This window comes from Osmia lignaria, chromosome 3 (assembly GCF_051020975.1).
Source record: "Osmia lignaria lignaria isolate PbOS001 chromosome 3, iyOsmLign1, whole genome shotgun sequence".
Classification (NCBI taxonomy): Eukaryota; Metazoa; Arthropoda; class Insecta; order Hymenoptera; family Megachilidae; genus Osmia; species Osmia lignaria.
In genome coordinates, this window is record NC_135034.1 from 6,855,548 (window position 1) to 6,877,559 (window position 22,012).

The 22,012-nt window shown below is 33.9% G+C and overlaps 1 protein-coding gene across 3 annotated transcripts in view; it reads right to left on the reverse strand.

Moving 5' to 3' along the window:
• crb (cell polarity complex component crumbs) overlaps positions 1 to 21,725 on the reverse strand; it is a 34,284-nt gene extending 12,559 nt beyond the window's left edge. For all 3 annotated transcript variants that reach the window (XM_034326031.2, XM_034326032.2, XM_034326030.2), the window contains exon 1: positions 21,414 to 21,725. In XM_034326031.2, coding sequence (XP_034181922.1) covers positions 21,414 to 21,438 — 25 coding nt within the window. In that variant the 5' untranslated portion in view covers positions 21,439 to 21,725. The remainder of the gene's footprint in view (positions 1 to 21,413) is intronic.
• Between the last annotated feature and the right edge of the window lie 287 nt (positions 21,726 to 22,012).

Genomic DNA, 22,012 nt, shown 5'->3' on the forward strand with positions numbered 1-22,012 from the left:
CGTTATAACATTACACGTTATTTTGAATTTTTGGACGTGATTTATGTGTTTCACAATTGTGTTATGCAATTAAAGTACTCAAAATTTCATTAATTTACAAATATTACAAATTGTATTTAAACGTAAGAAAAGAAAATTGTGTCAAATAAGGTAAGGTGACATACTTGTGCAATGACATGCGATAAGTTAATTGAACATAGTGTGTTGTGTCATACCTAGGCACTTTTCTGTCCGATATCAACAACGAAGATAAAGTAAATTTTTCAGATGATTCACGTAGTATAACATGTGTGTATATTGTAACTGCTGCTATAAGTTGAAATGTAACAAGAAAAGAAGTCGAAACTGGGAAATAAATGTTTTTCATATGGGATTTCTTTTATTAATCCTTGTATGGTGGAGTTGGATCTCTGTCCTCTCCGTGCATAATTTAGAGATTTTTAATTTGAATATTCTTTTCCATTCTCGTTTTCTAAGTTTTATGTACATTACATGATTTTTTAAACATTTGCTGATTTAATTAGGTATTTATAAAATCATTACGCTTAATTACTGTAATGACTTTATTCTACATGCCAGAAAGTATATATATTGAAAAGAAAACGATTGTAATTTCGGATTTTCAATAAAGAAAAGTTGTTTTCTATCAAAATGACAAATATGTATGTGGAGAAATCACCATATGTGATGATATTCCACAAATGGTCAAAGTATTTGTCAACTCTGAAAGTTAGCAGAAGGAGAAATTGTAAAATAGCTTTCTCATCTTTAACTTTCAACAATTTAACTAGAACTTTATTACGGTCCAAATATTTATTTCTATTAAGATTTCATGAGCTGAGGAATGTTTATATTTATTCCAATCATTTTTGGTGAAGCAATCAAATTACTAATCAAATGTATCATTGAAAAACTAGATAAAATTAAGATAAATCTTTAAAAAACTGACTAAATCTTGCTTCGTTCTTTCGCGATCAAAGGAGACTTGAACGCCGGCATAGCGAATGAAACAGAACGTCTTTCTATCGAGTCATTCGTTGAACTCGAGCCTGCAAAACCAGACACGTCACCATATTGGTCGTGCGAAGAAGAAGGGGATAGTACTTCCGGTTGTTCCGTTGTTGTCCTGATACAAACTTGTATAAACCGTTTCCAGTTATACGTGCAGCGTGTAATCGAATTAACATTTACCCCAAGATGATGATGTTAATGATAATTATAATTACCATCACATTATGTGAAAATATTTAGCACACAATAGGATTAAAATAAAGTACCTGTAAATGATAATATAACTTTTAAAATTGAAATTAATCTCTATTACTCGTGACAATAAAAAATTATTATAGGTAATTATAATTCTTATTTTTTTTTTTTAATTTCTTGTTGCAAAACTACTATGTAACATAATATGCTACGAAGTTCATGTATTTTTTATTAGGGAGTCACTTATGATTCCCTAGCAATCAATATATTAATATTTCATTAAACAATAAATAGCTCATTCTAAAATATTAAATCGCTAAAAAGCAATTCCGAAGCAATTCTTAAATTGACTAAAAATTCTGATATTCATGCAAAATGGTGTATATTTCTTATTCTGTTGAAATATATTCAAAGAATACTGAATTATCATAAACAGGAAGTACAAGAATAATTGTAGTAATTCTCAGATTACTAATTTGATAGTTTTTAATTGCTCTTCAAATCTGATATTATTCTTTAAAAAACACACAATAATTCATCTTTTAATTAGACAATTCTTGAACGGAGGGTAACGATAGTGTCTCAGAGTGAACTTGTTAAGCAGCATGTACTTCAAGTTAATTCATCTGTGATTCGCGTATAATATTCACAAGATAAAAAAGAAAATGATGTATGCACATGGTACATTAGAAAGGAGTTTACTGTTAGAAAGCATAACGGTCAGACAGACTGTGTAAAATTTCACGATTCGTTTGCTACGTCGATCTTTGGAGGAATTCCTTTTTGTTAGGAAAGAATATACAACAGTTGTTCAGCGTAACTCGTGAAAGCATAGTAACTGCGACGTCATTAAATTTAATATTATAAAAATATTAGAGGAATAAGTACAATACAAAACTATAAATTTTTTATTTAAATAATTTTGAATTTTTTAATATTTAGTTTCAGCCAGCAATGCAACTGGAGAGGAGATGCGTTAAGAAGGGTCAGTTGATCCTCTTTCATTAAGAAATTAAAAACTTTTCTTTTGTAATGTAATGGTAATGTAGTATAATTTTAATCGAAGCATCTTTGTTTACTTTTGATAGACCTGGGTCACGATTGACCCAGGCTTTGATTTTCAAGGGTTAATTAAATTGATCATATTTTATCAAAATGACCAATTCAATTATGATATTATATAACAGTAAATTATTATTTATTACAATAATTTCTGGTGGGAGAAGCAGTCGGTATTTCAAAGGGTTCAGGATAAGTCTATCCAGTTACTCCAATGTCTATGCCACAGCATTCGAAGGTTCATTGAAATAAGCTGAGGTATTTTGAATATGAAAGTGGATTCATAGACTTCTTTCACGTGGAAAATACCTGTCGGTATTCACCTATGACTTCAATTATATGACTCAACAGCTTGGTGAGTCTTGCCACGCCTTTGTTAACTTGGTAGAAGTTTCTTTGTTGCTTCGTTGAGAAGCTGCTTACCCGGGATACCGACGTTTGTAAAGTAATAGATGCAATGCACTAGTGCTGTATTTAGATGCAACGATAGTAACTGAGGCAAGAAGAATGGATTAAGTAATAGCTAACGGTAAACAGAAACATATCTGATATAATATAGAAACGTATAGATATAAGAAGATATGTATTAATTATTGTTGAGAATTTGCGAATTTGAGAATTTGAAAATTTTAGAATTTTAGCACTTTAGTACATTAAGTGTACTTATTCAATTTTAGATAAATTGCTTTTATACGTCTACAGGTTTAGCATTTCTAAACGGTAGTACGGTATATGTATCTACATATATGGTAAAATTCGTTGTATATTGAATGGGGTACGTATGGTAATTAAAAATACGAATAATGCCTCTGTTTGAATAAGAAATACATCGTGACATGCTAAAAATACGACGATGTTCGAATAATCAAATTACAAACAGAATATTCATACAGTGGGAATTTGGGCGCTAATAAAAATTCTATTGTAACTGTATGTTTAATTTACTCAGTTGACATGAATAATTATTTCTGACAAATCAAAAAACACCTAAATTCCATTCAAATTATAATATTTTCTCGAAAACCAAATTTTAGTTAATTTAAACTCTGCTGTTAAGAAAAATAATATATAACTATTCTTTTTTTCAATTTTCAATTTAATCTTGAATTTTACGTAACATTAAAGAAACGAAGAAAATTTATTGTTACGTCTAATTCATTAGGAACTGAAATTATTATCACGCGGAATGTTTCATTTAAAATTCTTACAGAACGTTTGCTAATTTTTTTACAGATTTACAATTTTAGCACGTAATTAACGAATTTGCGTTCCATCTACGAACGGTTTTCGTTATCGTTGCGTAACACGGCTGTTAATTTTATTAAGAAGCACGAACATCCTGCTGGGAATTCTAATAAACACCGTTTATCGTGGCGCACACTCGATCCTACAATGCATACGGTAGTCGCGTGCGTTGTTTGACTAACAAACCACTGCCTTATCTAGTATTACTTTTTGCTCGTGTCTCTCCCTCACAATTTGTCATTCCTGTCTGAAAGCTTTAGTCATCCAACTTATTCATAACAACCACGGACAGTATTAATTTTATTATAATAACTTCGTTATGGAGGTAAAAATAATTTCTAAGAATATACATATAACGTATCTCATCTATCATTTTTGGCTATAACTGTATTTAACACGATGACTATCGTTCACTTCCTGGATGACGCATTAAATTCTGCGAGGATCTGTCATCGCTTTTGGGAAATGATTTTAACCAATTATAAATAATTTTGTTAAATAATTACAGGTGTGGCGAATCGAAAGGGTTGAATATTCATTGAAATGAAAAATTTGGAAAAAATAAAATTATTTAGAGAGGTATTCAATGAAAGTGATGAAACATAATTAGCCATGATTCGAGTATGTGTAATAATACTAAGGAAAAAATTTATGAATCACAAAATGTAACTTTCAGCAACACAATGATGATTTGTTGAAAAACAAATGGAATGGGAGACCATAAAGAGAGTCCCAATTTTAAATTAATTTTGTATTTCATATTATTTTCTTTTAAAAATTATTCCTACAATATATGAAATTCTTACACATTTAACTTTTGTAAGTTTGAGTCTCGATTGACCCAGACTTAAAGAAAGACTTAAAGAAAGAAAATGGAATTCAAAATACAATAATTTTGATGGGAATTAAACGACCATAGAAAACATCGCGTGTGGTTATCACTGAGAAACGAGTTATAGCTTCTATGACTCACGTTCTAAGTTTTGCAATAGATGCAAAGAATTCTCGTAGCTGGTTTCCAGCCATTTATAGTCTCAATGTAGTCGTTGAATTCCCACGTGTCACTGAACCGAAAAGCATTCTCTGATTATGGTGTACCCTGCATTTAGATGTGTTAAACAATTCGACCCGACCGCTTTCCATTGGAAATTACTAGGAGAATAAACGAATCAAGGTTTCCTTTAGTCTGCTTAGCTAATACAAGGCCGGATCTTCAGAAGTTAAAATTGAAGTTAGGCTTTTTTAGTTTAGCGTTAAACTAGCGTTAAACCATTTTAATTTTTAAACAGTGTTTCTATTATATTATATTATATTACTGATAATGTAATTATTTTACAAAACTTTTATGTAGTTTATTGCAGTGATAATGTACGGAACGCATCAGGTGCGTCATGGATTGCATTGCATTATCTAGAAAACGCATTCGATGCGTCAGGGATTGCATTGCATTGATTATATAGAGGACGCATGCGGTGCGTCATCCAGTACATTGCACACACAGCGTAAGACGCATAAGGTGCGTCATCTATTATAGCATACCTAGATCTCAGATAAGCAGCATTGAACGCAGACTGTTTGTTGTTCTCAAACCAGTTAACCTCGTGTCTTACTTAGGATTCGTAGAATCTAAAGAGCCAATTATGGAAGGAAAAGTTTATTTCTAGGGATGAGATGTCAACGTACATACATGGAACACATTGCGCTTGTAACAAAAGAACTGCACTTTGTTTTTGCGTGAAAGCAACGTAGTTTTTTAATTTACGCAAACACGTAATTTATAGTAACGCATTTGCATCGGTGAGAATGAAACGGAAATGGTATTGACAAATTGTCTTTGTACAATTGGCATTGTGTTACGTGAAAGCAGGTATACCAGAGTTACCCGTTGGAATTTGTGTTGAATTATAGCTTTCAAAAATTATAAAAGCTTAAACAGAAAATTCATTAACAGAAGTATCCCACTACTGTTAATAGTAAATTGTGTTTGAAATAAAATTTAAAAAACAAAAGTGAAGTATTTTAAAGTTACGTGTTCGTTGTCGATTGATCTCGATTTTACACACTCGACGACACCTTTTAAAAGGATTTCTGTTTTTGAAGTCGTACTTATTGAAGTGTAAACGGCTGTCATATGCAGGCAACGCTCAATCGAGTCAGTAAACAAAAACGTTCTAACTTCTCGACAATTTTAATCCTCGTATTACATACAAGGATGTTTCATTCGAGTCTGAAACTCTGAAATAACTTTAATTAATACGTTCTGCTGAATAATTTTAATTATTGTGTGAAACTTCCTAATAACGTAAGAATAGCTTTTGCAGAGATAATTAGAAGAGATTTTTCAAGCGTGTTTAAACATTAATTAACATTCCGTATTTTTATTTTCAATTTGAATGCCAATGTGCTCCAAATGATCTTATAAATAACATTTGCATGATCATAAATAGTAAATAGAACGAAATTATTTGAAAATAAAAATTATTTCTTATTTTTTTATTTAGAGGATAATTTTCAATATTTTCAAAGATCAACAGCAATCGTTTCATCTTCGTTCACACGTGTTCACTTTACGAACGTGTTTCGATATAGTCCCGTCCATTTACGCCCACTATTCGATATATGCACTTTCTGTTTGATGCAATCTCTTCCTCTACCCATGTACTATAGAATTTAACCCTTTTACTTCGAAAGACGGTACATATACATGGTAAAATGCAGCCTTTCATGTCTGAACGATGTACATATCTCGTCAAGCATCCATTTTTCAAATACCTTAATTCAATATTTAAACATCAACACCCACGTAGAATAATAATAAAAAAAAATTGGATATTTTTATTAGAAATGTTCTGTAACTTCAAAAAAAATGGAAATATTTGACATCATTATTTAGCAAATAAGAATATATTAGAGCTACTATTGTTAATTACAATCTCGTCAATTAAAACGTTTAAATAATCTGTTAAGACGGTGACGTGATTAACTGATTGTTTATATAAACAATACCTAAACAGTGCTGAAAGTTGTGTAATAGTAGGACAAGTAGTTATGATGGAAATCAAGCCCGTTTTGCCGACTCAACGTAAGCGGTTCCCACGGCTCGCTGATCCTCCGCCTTCAGGCTCTTTCACAGGAAAATTGTTGATTCATCCAATAAGAATGTGCTCTTTTCCGTGCTACGAATTTTCGTTCTCGTACTCACTTTCCTCTATTTCTTCATTTTCCACGATTTAATTATTGAATTAACGATCAATTAAGAACTAGGACGAATTGAAAGTAATTAACACTTAAATACTACTAAACGCGCACTGTAACTTGGAAAACTGATGCGACTTGAAAATCATATAATTATGAATAAAAAATAAGGGACTTTGTTAGCATGTAAAAATGGTTAGGACTTCATAGATAACATAGGACGCAACTGGTGCGTCGTCGATTATATTTCCATACCCAGTGTATGACGCACATGGTGTGTCGTAAACCTCAAATACGTTAATTGAAAAAAAAACTCTTAAATTTCATCTGACTGAAGTTTCCTGACACCAAACCTTGAATTACACAATTTTACGCAATACCAATACAGGAAAATGACCTTGTGTATCGGCATTGACCGAAGTCACGAATTTTCAAGGAAACCAGCTGCCAGGTAGAACGTTTCATTTCACCTTCCGGGTTACGCCTGTTTCGTTGTAAGAAAATGCATTCCTATCGAATTACGCCGGCGTACCGGTTGCCAGGATCGGCCCTGCGGATCGTTGAATGGATCTCATTCATTTCAACAGTGGTTCTCACGACGACTAGACGGCAGGATAAAGCAGAACCGTTCACAGGGAAGAGGGGAATTGTCGGCGAAGGAACATAGAGGAATAAGCCTACAGGGTGTTCCAAATTTGACCCCGTCAAAATTAAATCTCTCATTTGTATGATCTTATGCAATTAATGGATATATAATTGACGACGCACCATATGCGTCCTATACTATTTGTGAAAATACAATTGATGACGCAACCTGTGCGTCGTGAAATCCTTATGTATTGCAAAAATATTTTAAAAACCAAAATCATGCACAAATGAAATAATAATAAAAAAATATATGTTTTGAAGATATAGCTTGTCCGAATTGCATGGAATGGTCTGTATTGTATAAAGCAGGATCAAGAAAGAGAGAAATTGATGGATAGAACAGAGAACCAGTGATGTAGAAATAGAGGACAGAACTGGTGTTCGGTAGATCAGATCGAGAGAATACCGCAATTCGATTCTACGAGCATAATGACGGCTAACTGCATTTCCAATTGCATTCTCTCGTAGAAAAGTGCTTGCGATCGCGAGCGCTGAACTTTACCCTGCGTACACAATTTCCCTGCGAGTGAACGCACCTTGATTGACATGCATCGATTGCGTAACACAGCGGATGGACACCTATCGACGTGTGAAAGAGCCATGCTAAAAGGAAAAAGAAATGAAAAAGGTGTTCGACGATGAGATATTTCATATTGCCCTACATGGAAAAATCATTGGAAATGAATTACATTCGCGCTGTACCTATTATCTTTTCGGGCTTTGTAATTCACTGTTCTTCGTTTAATTAATGGGTGTGATTTCGAGGAACAATGAACTTCACTACTGTTAGACAATTTTCATCAAAATTTTATCATATCAATAACAATTTTATTTTTCATTTCAATGCTATTCTAAAAAGTTTGTTACACAAGTACAAAGTTATGTATTTATTTTATAATTAATTTAATTGAACTGGACAGAAACTGAGAAAGTATTTTAAATTATAGGAATTCTTCCTTTTTTTTGTTTTCCTGGTTACTATAGAATTGTAATTTTTCCATTCAATGAACATTTCGAAATTCTAAAGAAACTTTCACCGAAAGCATGTCCGTTAGTATACAATTAACTTTGTCCGACGATTTTATCTATACATAAAATGGAAATGATTCGCAGTTATGAAATACATTCTACTCGAATTACGAGGTAGAAGTAACTTCCTTAACAATTTTCTAAAAAATCGCGTCTTTGGAAAATTTATATTCATAATAAAATGGAGTGTATATACAAAAGTATCCGTATCCCTTAATTGTTTGCTCTTAGCATACATACTCCATTAACCCTCGGACGGCGGACCACGGAGAGAGCCTAAAATTTAATTTAATTTTTCATTTCATATTATTTTCATTTTCTAAATTTATACTGTTCCTTCAAAAATAATACATTTAGCTTTATATAGTCCAATAAATAAAAGAAAATAATAGAAAGATATTATTTTTCTGTATTATTCTGTATTATGTAAATATTATTAAATGAAACACTTGAAATTTGAAACTTAAAAATTCTAATTATTAGTAATTAGAATTTTAATATGTCTTACAAGTGTCCATTATTAACGTGTTAACCGGCATGCATGTCGACAGTATGATCTAATTGAAAATTGCAACCAGGAATCTTTTAAATGCTGCGCACAATCATTTAATGAAGTTAATGAATCCTTTTTTTCTCTACGAGAATAATTAACTTCCTATATACTCCTAGTAATAACATTCAAAGACCTTCCATAAATACTTGCATAGAATTTACCTCGGTTACTGTTACATTGGATGATTAATGCATAACCGTATGACTAGGAAAGCATGAAATAACGCAAATTAGACAAAGATCTTTATCACTGATGATACTGAAGAATATAAAAAAAATTCTTGCACGTCCCGTTACATCGGCAAGGAATTTTGAAAAGCTTTCATCGATTACGTACACGGTATGCGTTGTGTAAGAAATAATAAAAAATAGAAATTTTCAACCAGTAGACAATATAATGTACACGTTCAAATAAAAATTTTCGTAACAATTAAGTATTCTGGCATTAAAATTTTATAGATTTCAAAAAGTATAGTTAGTTACTTTATCCTGTGAACAGTTAAATTACAAAGTATGAAACAAGTTATTTCGATCTCGTTGATAATCCTACTGTTAATGCCCTGTAAACTATATTTTAGAGCTATAAGCTTGTTATCTCGTTTAGTATAAAGTGACCAGTTGAAACAAGTTAGATATCTGTATGCACGAATCAACAACGATATACGCTTCTAAATTATACGTTAACTTAGTAGTTAATTAGGAGAAACGGTAATTGCAGGAAATGCGCAATTCTTGTTCATCGGTATACCAATGATTGTGCCACGAAGTCCTTCGGAGGATGACGCGCCGCATCGATGAAGGTAACGATCTTCATGATTTTATCACTTGCATTAAGGATAATACTTAACACGTTCAATAGATTCTATTTTTTCATATTATAAACCGAAGACCGTCCGGATTTTCTTTCCCATAATAATGCAGATATAGGTACTTTACATAATCCATATTAAAGTTGGATGCACATTATAAAACTAAAATGCTTTATAACGAAAGTAGCCTTTAATTGCACTTTGAGAGTACTATAGAAAATTAGTGTTTTTTTTTAAACTTACAGACTTTTTAATAATATTAAAGAATTTTAATAGCTAATGATGTCAAAAAGCTTTTTTAATACACTTTAGAACTATGTCAGGTCATGTAATTATAATATTCGATTAATAATGAAGCAAATAATAGGTGTAGAAACCATGGTCACTCCTAGTAAGAGGGGTAATTGATCCAGGCCCCAGGTTTAAAGATTTTCAAAATACTATAAAATTAATTTTTTACAATGTAAAATTGAAATAGTTTCTAATTAAATATTTTCGGCCCTCGGGGTAGAAAAATAAATAATTTTTCTATAAGATTATTAGCATTCAATATTAATTTATAGTAGGAAACTGTTTAAAATCAGATACAATAAATCACTTGTACGGGTGGTAAAATTTTCCTTTAGAAAGGAAGAGAAAATTCCGAAAAAGGAAGTCCTTTGTGAGAACGTGATCAGGAATAGAAACGAGAAACATCTCGGTGATGGAAAAAAGATCGAGGAACAAAGGCCTTGGAATAATTTACTGTCCATCGTTGTAATCCTGAACGAGAGCCGCGTTGCTAGTGCTTCCGGTTCTGTGTGATGTTCCGAGAGCACGTTTCGGCCAACGCGTATATTCGCTGCATGACATCTCCCTTTCGTAACGGTATAAACTTTTACCACGGCTTCTCAGGAACATCGGTGTGGATCAGTGACCGACCCGAAGCCACGACAACGACCCGTGAAATCGTTGCCTGCCCGAAGCCTCGCCGAGAAATAACGTCGCGCATACGTACGTCGACGTCGGCGTCGGCGTCGCTGTCGTTACCACCAAGTTGCGCTTCTTCCCTGCCGCTTGCATCCCTCCCTGGATCATCCCTGGACCCCTCCCTGTTTTGCAAGAACAGTCAGATTTGTCTGCACGTAGTTTGTTGCGGAAGTAAGAAAATTTTCAACCACGGATAAAGAGATGAGATATCTTATCCCTTTAAATATTTTATTTTATTTTAAAAATATGCACTTATATTGCGCAATTACTTTTAATCCTTGCGAGGTCTGGGTATTAAATTCAAATTAGGGCTCTCTCCATGGTCCGCCGACCGAGGGTTAAACGATAACGAGTACACTGGATAAAAGCAGAGTGCACTTGCTGTAAAATTAAAGCAAATTACAACCAAAATGATAAGCTTTTCTAGTCGAATTATCGTGCATTATTTACAGAATTTAAAATTTGATAAACAGTATTGAAAAATATAAAAGATTTTATAAATTTTAATATAAAAGATTTAAATTTTCGTTGATCCTACAGATCAGTACGTCCCATGTTTATTAAATGAACTATACGTGCCTATTCTAGGGTTAACGGTAATAAGTTCAGACGGTCGTCTGCTTGCTTTACTCTAGAAACTAGGGAAGGATAATTCTTGAAGGTAAGTAAAGGACCTCCAGTGTATAAACAGATTTTACTGTAGTATATACAAAGGGCGTCTTAGAAGATAATTACTAAGGGAATGCGAGTTGTCTAGCGTCACATATGTCACATATGCAATTAGACTATTAACCCTTGAACAACGGAGTACCGGCCAATTGAGATCCAAATTCACAAAACAAGAATATTAACCTAAAATTAATTGTACAGTTATTAAACGAAACAATTTCAGATACTTTTAATATATAAAATCCAGAAAATGAAAATAATATGAAATACAGAAATCAATTACAATGGGTATTCTCTCCATGGTCCGCCGTTCGAGGATTACATTATACATCTACCAAAAGACAAAGCAGTTTGCAGAGAAATTAATTACAATAAATGCTATCTTCCTCCGTGAACGAAACCGTTGGAAGAAAAAAATTACAATTTCAATTCATACGACATCTCTGAAGCCTTTTCATCGTCTCCATGGAAGTATTCACGATGCAAGGGTTTTTGTTCTCCAGAGGAGTAGAAGAACGCTAACGATCGTAAAACGCTTTCCGCCTGGAAATATGAAATCTCTATGCTGATATTTTTTTTTTTTTTTTCTTTTTTTAATCATGCACCGTGGATATGAATCTGGTAGAGTGCCAGATATTTAAACGAAGGAAGATAGAAAACTGGCCGGTTAGGTCGCCAGAGAGTATTGAAGTAATACATTCGATATACATATACATATGTATGCTCCATTGTCTTGAGCCTCACCTTTGAAAGCGACACGGCTTGACAAAATGGAAGAGAAGAGAAAAAATAATACCAGCAACGACGAGAGGCGTCATGGTGATTTCTTTTGTGTTTTAAAGTAGGAAACGCCTGTGTGGAACAAGCGTCGCGTCGCTCGCAGGAGGAAGGATACTCTCGAGAAAAGAGGACGGTGTACCGCGAAGTGAGACACTCCAGGCGAAGGATGACACGAGAACTAAAGCTGAAAGAGAGTCGTCTCTTGCATATACGAGCGACACGCTTTTCAAACGATAACAGCTGCTTTGCATCGTTTTCAGACGAAATTGCTTAACCACAAAGCGTATCATCGATCCTCCCCCTCATGAATTGAAATAATTTCGATTTTGAAGTAAAAAAAGATAATAAGAAACAATTTCTTGTCTGTTATAGAAAAGAGCAATTTAACGTGTTTTAGAATGCAACTGAGAGTTTTGCAAAATGATTATGTTACTTTAAATATAATTGATTTTAGTAAGCTTTTAACCTGTTGAAAGCACTGGTATATATGTATATATAACTAGGTACGAGCTAGAGTGAGTCTGCCTCCCTCCTTAAAATGTTGACTTGAAACATTTCTATCTACAGTTGAAATAATGAAACAATTAAGAGGAAATTGAAGAGAAAGGTTACGCCTTTTAATCCTTAGTTATTGTTAATTATAAGATAGTAGTGCGTATCCATCTTATTTATAGCCAGTGGATAATGTGTTAAGGGTTAACGATAAATTTTGAAATGTCCAATTGAGAAAATGTATCACAAATACTAAAATCAATGATACATGCTTATTTTCCATTGTCCTGTAACACATGTTTGACTCATTATCTACTTATCCATCCAATTATTCATATTCAGTATGATTCCACTGACGCACTTCATAAATTGTTTTCCACTTAAATACTCCCGGTTCAGAATAACTAAAATTATCCGTATTGACTGGTTAATCAATAACCGTATTATCTCTTACAATAATTAATTCAATTCTTACCGACATATTAAATGAAACACATTTGTGATTCAATGATTTGTATCAGCATTTTCTGAACGCAAATGAACTCAATATGTACATAATGAGATAACAATGTGTATAAATAAACTCTATAATAAACTCTTTAATGGTTTGATTAAATGTTGAAATTTTGATTTATGCTTTTCTGTTACTACAAATACAACTGTTGTAATATTTGCTTCTAAAATATCAATACGTTTGCTATCAGAATTCGATTGCAAATTCATTTATCATAAATCACTTTTCGTTTTTTAGAAAGTAATATGAAGAAAATTTCTAATTATTAAATATTATAAAATTTAGTATTTAATTGAAAAGTACAAATAACAAAGCAAATATCAATCCTTTACACAAGTGGTGGAGGGAGAGACGCACTGACCTATACATGGGTCCCCCCTTCGGTATATTGTCATTTTCCCTGGGGATGTCTACAGGGAAGGGTGGGAACCAGGGGCATCACCTTTTTCCCTGGGATAACTTGATACAATCGGGACTGTACACCTAATAAATTATTATAAAATTTGTAAATCAATCTAAACGCAAAATATCGCCCGACAGAATTGATCGAGAAACTTTATTCATGAAACTATCGGTTTTCTCGGTGAAACATACCGATACACCTGCTATATATAAATCTGCAAATGAGTGTCTATATGGGTTCATAGCGAATAACAATAGCTTCTCTACGATCGTTGCGGAAAGTTCGCGTAAGGCTTCGGTTTGAATGGAAATCCTCCATTGGATGGTAATACAATACACCACCTTTGAACATCAAAGAAACGGAATCCCTGGATAATACGAATTCTGACCAAGAATTAAAATATGATATTCGCGCGAAAAATCCTTTAGTTCGCTCACGTATCACTTTTTTCCAGTCCTAGCTGTATAACTTGGTCCGATAAAATCTGGCACAGGGCTGGCAAGAGGAAAAGTGGTACAAGGATACGCGAAACGCTTCTTCTTTTTCTTTTTTTCTCACATTCGTGCGTCTGCTTTTACGTTAAATAGTCATAGTTGCAAATGTAGCTTGATTTTCCATGCTACTTTGATATCTGGTCTGATAGGACACCTCGCTGACTTTTTGCTTTATTGATTTTCCCACCCTGTACATTTAAATGCAATTATTTTCATTTTGGTGAGATTACTTTTTCTAAAAATTCATTAGTGTTTAGCTAAAATTATTTATCATTAAAACAATTTGATAATAAAGTATGTCAGTGATAGGATTACCTCATTAAGATCTTAGGATTGTTACAAATATAGCTTAGTTTTCCATGTTACATGGACGAACGACAAAGATACCTGGTTAGGTGAGGCACTCTATTGGCCCAGTTTAATACGGTTCACCGTCAGAACCAGTTTTTCCATTGTTGGGAAAAATTGAAGCCGCAATGAGTCACTTTACGAAATGCCTATCGTGTGTGTTTATCTAAATGCACGCAAAGCGCATTTACATCTGAAAAGAGTATTCTGAGGTAATCTACAATGAATGTCTACAGTCTACAGACATTCCTTGGACCAGATAACGCAGCAGGTCCAACCAGTCGCTTCAATAGAATTTGTTTTACCTGTCTGTACGTTCAACCCGAGGAAGCAATACGGTGAATGACACGTATGGTAAATGGTAGGATGAAAACTGGTGCATAAATGCGCGTCGTTTGCATTTTTAAGAAACGTACAAGCATTTCTCATCGTAAAATCAACGATATAAAAAGTACAGTGTGGTTTGATTAGGTCTGAATTCAGGAGCGGATAAAGATTTCTGGGACCCGGGGCTATTAAACATTCGAGGGCTCCCTGGGGTGATTTGGATCCCAAAATTGAAATTTATAATAACATTTAATTGTAAAGAAAAAAGTAATAATACAAAAAATCGAATTTTTTAGAAGGGTAAAAGAAATTACTGGGACTATTAAACTTCTACAATAAAGTAATTAATATTGAAAAAGTAGTTCCTTATAACTTTACAAATACGCAAATGATTTTATATGAAATTAATCTTCAAATACTTATTGATAAATATTTTTTTAATGAACTAAAAATTGATAATACGCGAGAAGAAAAATAAAACCATAACCGCATGGAAAGTTAAAGCAAACATTATTAATCTGGAGTAACTTTCAATAAAATTTCTTGCAAAATGAATCTGTAACGATAACAATCAGGTGATCTAGATCGATGGACATTATTCAGTGCACTGCGCCCGCATAATGCGACTGCTGTGCATACGCGCGCATGTTACACGACACTGTTTCAATCCAACAATTCGTACCCAGTGCAAATAATTACCGTTACGAGTTAATTATTTAATTAATCGAATCAGACCGACGTACGAATTCTGGTTACGCGTACAATTGTAACAGGAATATTCACCGGTCTGTAAGTTTTTGTTTAATTATAAAAGAACATCCGAATAATTGAATCGTGTCCTGAAATAGAAAATATTTCTAACTGTTAATTACGAAAAAATTGATTCCGAATGTGTTAACAAATATTTTCAAAGGAATCAATTATCCGTATTATTAAAAATTCTTTAATTTACCTAATTAAAAATATTTCTATTAGATCCTACTTGAAATTATTGATAATAGGAATAAATATTAGAATATATTACATAAGATTTGTCCATAATAAAAATATTACCTAATGAAACTTTCAAAAGTATCAGCGTACGGATTAACGTATTACATAGTTGGTAATAAAAATAAAGTTATTCTCGAAACGGATGGAATGAAGCAAAAATTTATGTCAAACGTAATAGTTAGTCATTGGATCACTGTACGTGTATGTGTGTTCGTGTATACGTGATTCGTGTTAAATTACAGAAGGAGCTACCAAGCGAATCCGGGATAACGTTTCGATGCATTCGTTCCGTGTTAGAAATTCTACTGCGAATCTCCTTAAAAACGTACAGAAAAACAAATAACGAATTTAATACGGTATAGAACAGTGGGTCTTTCTAAGTGGATAATTAGTGCATTTTATCGTTTATTTTATTTTCAATATAAACGTATGCGATTGCCATAGAATAACTAATGTGTATTATTCAATTTATTGAGTAATCATTTCTATACAATTATATTTTGGTAAGATTTCAATTACCTTTACAATTGGTAAAATTTCTGTGAGGTCTAAAATCTGGTTTCTGTCTTGGGACATAGAAAAACAGGATTAGGAATAATCCTAAACAGACACCAGAAAGAAGAGAAGACAATAGCTTTAAAAGCGGCACATGGCCCTTTGAGAATTATACTTGTGTCTAGAACCCTGTGAATTTTTTGAAAACGAGAAGGAAAAACCTATCATCCAACTCGAGCACTCTTCAAGCATTTTCCACCACTTGATTCTGATATTAACCAGACCCTTCGTTTAGGATGGGGTTTTTTTAATTTAGATGGCGTTTAAACGACTGCATAAAATGTTCATGCAAGCTGTTAAATTAGAACATTTACAGTTACAAATAGAGCTAATTCCTTCAAATTAATGAATGATTAATTTTTAATAATACCATAAATATACTTAAAAACAAGGCACCATAATTTATGTCATGTTTGTAAGATTTTGCCCTACTACAAGAGGATGGAGAAACAATTTATTAAAAGTGTTGACGCGTTGCAACGATATTTTTGTCATACTTGACAAAAAAGAATGCGTTTTAATATCAGTACTTGCGTCACCTGCGGCTATTAATCACGGAGCTGAGGAGGCAACGTGAAAAACGTTGATAAACGAGTTTCTAATCATAAACGTTGCTAATAAAAATGTAGTATATACGTATACTCTGAGATTTATGTGTATAATTTTTTATACTTCACCTTGAAATCGTCAATAAAATATTGTATTTATTGAAACCCCTTTCGCTAATTAGTATGTTAATTTAATTTTCAAAATTTAGGCACACTATTCTCAGTTGAATTTGGATATCTCACAACTAATGAATATTTTACTTGTCTTGTACAATATAATAAATTTTCGATCAAACATTGACACAATCTTTAATTACTTTCAATTAATTTAAATTTATGTTATTAATTTAATTTAAATTTATAAAATTTTAATACTATATATTGCTGCATTGAGGATGAATCATTTCTCTCCTAATACCTATATCAGTAACGTTAATGGAACGTGAAATAAGATATAATAAGAGCAGTTTAGGGTATAATAATAACGAGGAAATGGTTTACCTCGTACAAAAGCACATAAGGAAGACCGAGAATCGGGTAAGTAATGGCCAATACAGTTACACGAAAGTTAATCGAACCTACCGTTAATGGAATGTAATTGCACGGTTCTACGACATTCTACGTGTTGCATTAGTGCTAATAATGGTATCATTATTACAATCAATATGAAACAAAGTAGTAATATTATGAGAGTCAGTAACCTTATATTAGAATCTTTTTTTAACTCGGTCGTTCTATTATAAAACGATTCTATTTTTAAAACCTTTTTTCCTAATTAGCTAGTCAGACTTTCTTATTATTCTAAATAAACTTTACGATATTAGAATAGATTTTATTCTATCTTTTCTTTTCCTTTTCTTCTTTATTCCTAATATTATATTTCGATTCTAACGATAAGTGCCTGAATACATACAGCAAGACTCACGTGGTACGTGATCAGTTAACTTCCATATGCGAGACGCACGCGGTGCGTCGTCAGTTGCATCGAATAAATAATGCATGATGCAGCAAAGTGCGCTACCCATCGTCGAACGTATTAAATGGCATGGGAAAAATTCAATATTCGCGAAGGAAGAATTCCATAGGAAATATTCAAAAAGAAAGATAAGAATATGGAATATGAAAATACGAGAACGAAAATGAAAATACAGAAATGTGGTATATAAATGATGGGTGCATAATGCGAAAGCTGTACAAATAAGAATCGTGTAAGTGATCGAAGCGAAACATGAAATTTATATCGGCAGAAGCGTTCGAATGAATAATAGCGCAGTCAGTTTATTATTTGGTGTATACAGCAATTGTTAGCGACGAAACGGTATAGGTGTGCATAAAACGAACGTCGCGACCAAATAAAACGATCGAAGAGTTGCGTTCGTTTTACGTTCGTCGCACCTCGATGGTTCTGAAAAACTGCAATCTTCTGGAATGTCCGCGTTTGCACGCTCGACGAAAACACCTAATGCTAACGAAGGAATCAAACGTTCGCGTCCATGAATCGAGTAGCTGAAATTATTATAAAATATCTTGGTTGAAATAAGTATGAAAAAACTATGACCAGAGTTTAAGATTGTAAAAAAATACGAATCTAAATAAAAAAGAAATTAACACATTCTTGAATAATTATATAAAAAATTACGTACTCTACTCTTTGTACAACGTCAGACTAACCACATTATCATAAATGAAATTCGTTGTTTTTTTCGCTTATAGCGATGATGATTTATAACCACATTTATTTAAGATATTTCTCATCTCCACATTATATTATTGTACCTGATTAATATCGATTTGAAAACATCTTGGAATTTATTTTTAACAGAAACTCAAATTATTTTTGGAGAATAATTGTATCACACATCTGTTACAAAATGTTTTACGACAATAATTTCATATCAGTGTACAGGGTGTTTCATGCAACCTGACCAAACTATAGCTTTGTAACGAAGGTGAACAAAAATTTCAATAGATAAAATTAAATAGCAACAAATGATCACCAACAATATTCACCCGATAGTTCTGAATACCGTACATATATATAATTGTTAATTAGCACCTAATAACATTTCTTTTAAAAAAGTATCATTAACGCTTAACTGATAATTAAGAGGATTTTGAATAGCTGCTTGTACAATTCGCTGCACGTTTAAACGTGAACAAATTGGAGCTAAATTAAAATCCGAGCAGTCGGAAAGCGGAGTCTTTGGTCGCGATAAAATTTCATGCACGTCGGATAAAACGAGGCACCTGTTACGGAATCTGGTCGACTCTTTTTTCGCTGACGATAAGGAGAAAGGAAAAATGATTAAGCCTGGCAGCGTCTAGCAGGTATAAAACGAAGAACTGAGGAATCCCCTCTGTTCCCCTGGGTTCTCGCATCTGTTGAGCGGTGCATGTGTCGTTCAAGGCGCGCACCTGAGCGTGAAGCGAGGGACCAACGTTAATGCACCGACGTGGCTTCCACCTGCGCTAGACGACCAGCCGAAATATGTATGTATGCATTTCCCTTTGCGCAGAAACTCGTGCGTCGACCGTTTCGCTCGCACGCAACGCGCTGCAATTTCTCGGCGTGGATTTTCGCCAAGAAATTCTTACCACGTAATATTCGGACGGCTCTTACGCGCAAAAAGCATCGCTAATGGGTCTTGCTAATCTCGGAGAATCACTTTGATTAACCCTCGAACAGGGAGGCCTGGGTTAATCGTGACCCAAACTTATAAAACATGTACAATGAATTATATTAGAATTGGGCCTCTCTTCACGGTCCGTCATTGGAGAGTTAATTAGCATTAGTAGAATTTTGCTCTTACAGATTTTTTAATATAAGGAAAGTACTATAGAAACGTGCATATCGCCAATGAATGTATGAAAAAAAATTATTTTCAACTTTTTGAGTCATACCACCAATTACGTGAGACGACGTGTAAAAATCGACTGCTTTCTCGTGACTGAACGCGGTTTATGGACTTTCACGAATGAAATTACGCATCCAGGAGAAGGTATCAAACAAAAGTAACTATAGCGATGAGTTATTCTAATAAAGTTTTACGTCAGGTGAGCACGCGTTCGTTTTTACGCGTAAGGGAAACAACGAAAGGGGAAACAATGCAAGATATCACAATGAGATTTAAGACGATCGATATTTCTGCTGGTCTACTTTGCGAGTCCGAGTATTACGTACAATACCGCTTGATAGTCTTCGAACACTTATTATATTTCATAAAACTCTTGAATTTTATATTAATAACGAAGTTTTATTCGTTTTAACCGGCAATAAGTGACTTTTCAAAATGAGAAAAGTTCATTTCTCCTTGCATTTTTACTAAAATGTGAATAAAGAAAACTTAGTCCTTAATTAATTTTTATATTAAAAATCATTATATTATTAATCTCCTCTTCAATATTCTATTCTTAAACTTTTATTCTTTCTTTTTTTCAAATTAATTATCATTTATGATTAGTCCTTAAACAGCTGAGTCTGGGTCAATCGTGACCCAAATTAAAAAAATATATACAAGAATATTATAATTCTTAAACGAAGGGTTTTATATATTGAAAATCTTTCGAAGAATAATTTTTAAAGGAACAGTGTAAAATTTAGAAAATTAAAATAATATGGAACATGGTCCGACGTCCGAGGGTTAATAACCATTATAGCTTTAAAAAAATCGGAATCGATAAAGTGTTTACTTTCCATGAAATACTTTATTCGTCAAAGGATATTGAATGAAACTTCCTTTTACGATTATGTATGTATTTCAGTTGTTAAGAAACTACGTCGGTCATTGCACCGACATTATCGATCAGACTCATGCAATTCTAAGTTCAATTCCTTTATCCGTGCAGTAACGTCAAACAATAGCGTGAATGAAAATTAACGCTCGAGGGCCAAGAATTGGTGGAATAGCTCGAGGCGGAGACTTCAACAGTATTATACACGGACCAACATCGAGCGCAATCATTATTTTACGCAGTGTGTTCCACTGTTCACGGTCTACGAACTTGTATCAACAGAGAAACTCGACGGAAACGTACAGTGTACTGTACAACTAGTACGAACGTTCTTTTCTGATAAAACTCGTACGAACAGTCAGAAAATACAAGAAACCGGGTAAGGAATTAGTAACGTCAACGGAAAGACTGCCAAGGTTATGCCCGGAATTCCATGAAGCAGAACGACGTATATTTTAGTTCTATCCTAGCATAACACGGAGATATAACAGTACTTCAGGTAGACACGATCAGGTGTGCGGAACGGTTTGGCAGGGCGGCATCCCCACCTGTCACCACTGATTCGACGCTTCTCGGTTCGTTTGCAACGATCCACGTATAAATTCAAACTGCGATGCAGCGTGGATTACGCGTCACGGATAGATTTTGAAAATAATTTTGATCGAGAATCAATGCATTACGCACATTGATACTGATCGATGACAATTTAACTAACCTAAGAAAGGATTCGCGCTTGCGTCTTGGATCGTGGATCGCGAAAGGATCTCGGGGCCTGTGGCGCTGGCGGAGGAAATCACGATCCAAGAACGCCGCACGAATGGCGAACATGTCCTGGGTCTTACTCACCTGCCACGACGTATCGCGCCCGCATTTTCGTCCACCGGTCTTGAGATCTACAGAGTTGAACTAAAGGACACCCGCGCACTTACGGCGTCTCTCGTTGCCCGTTTACTCGCGATGAGACATCCTCGATCACCGCACGTCACCGTTTCTCTTGCTTTACGTTTCAACCAGGAAAAATACACGCTTTTGCTTTCCACACACTGTAAAATGACTGTTTGCTTCCTTCACCGTGACACATCCGCCCGCGCGACTACGACCGCCGATACACACACACCGAGCGAGACTGCGGCTTCTCTGGAGAACGTCGCTCGCTATTGTGAACTGTCCCCCACCCACTCGAACCACCTTTGCTTCGGCACTGCTGTGCTACGGCACTGGCTGGATCGCTTCTAAAGCTATCTCTTTCTCGATCGTAGCGCCAGGTACGAATCAACAGATTGCCCTCCAGGTATACTGCATATCTTCAAAGAAGGCGTTTAAAACCGAAAATGTTTATTGTAGGATTTTGTTTTTCACGACAATACCTGCCAGTCATTTAAAAATTGGGTATATCACATTAATGTGAAGACGTTACTTACGTGTACTTGTGAATTACGCGATAC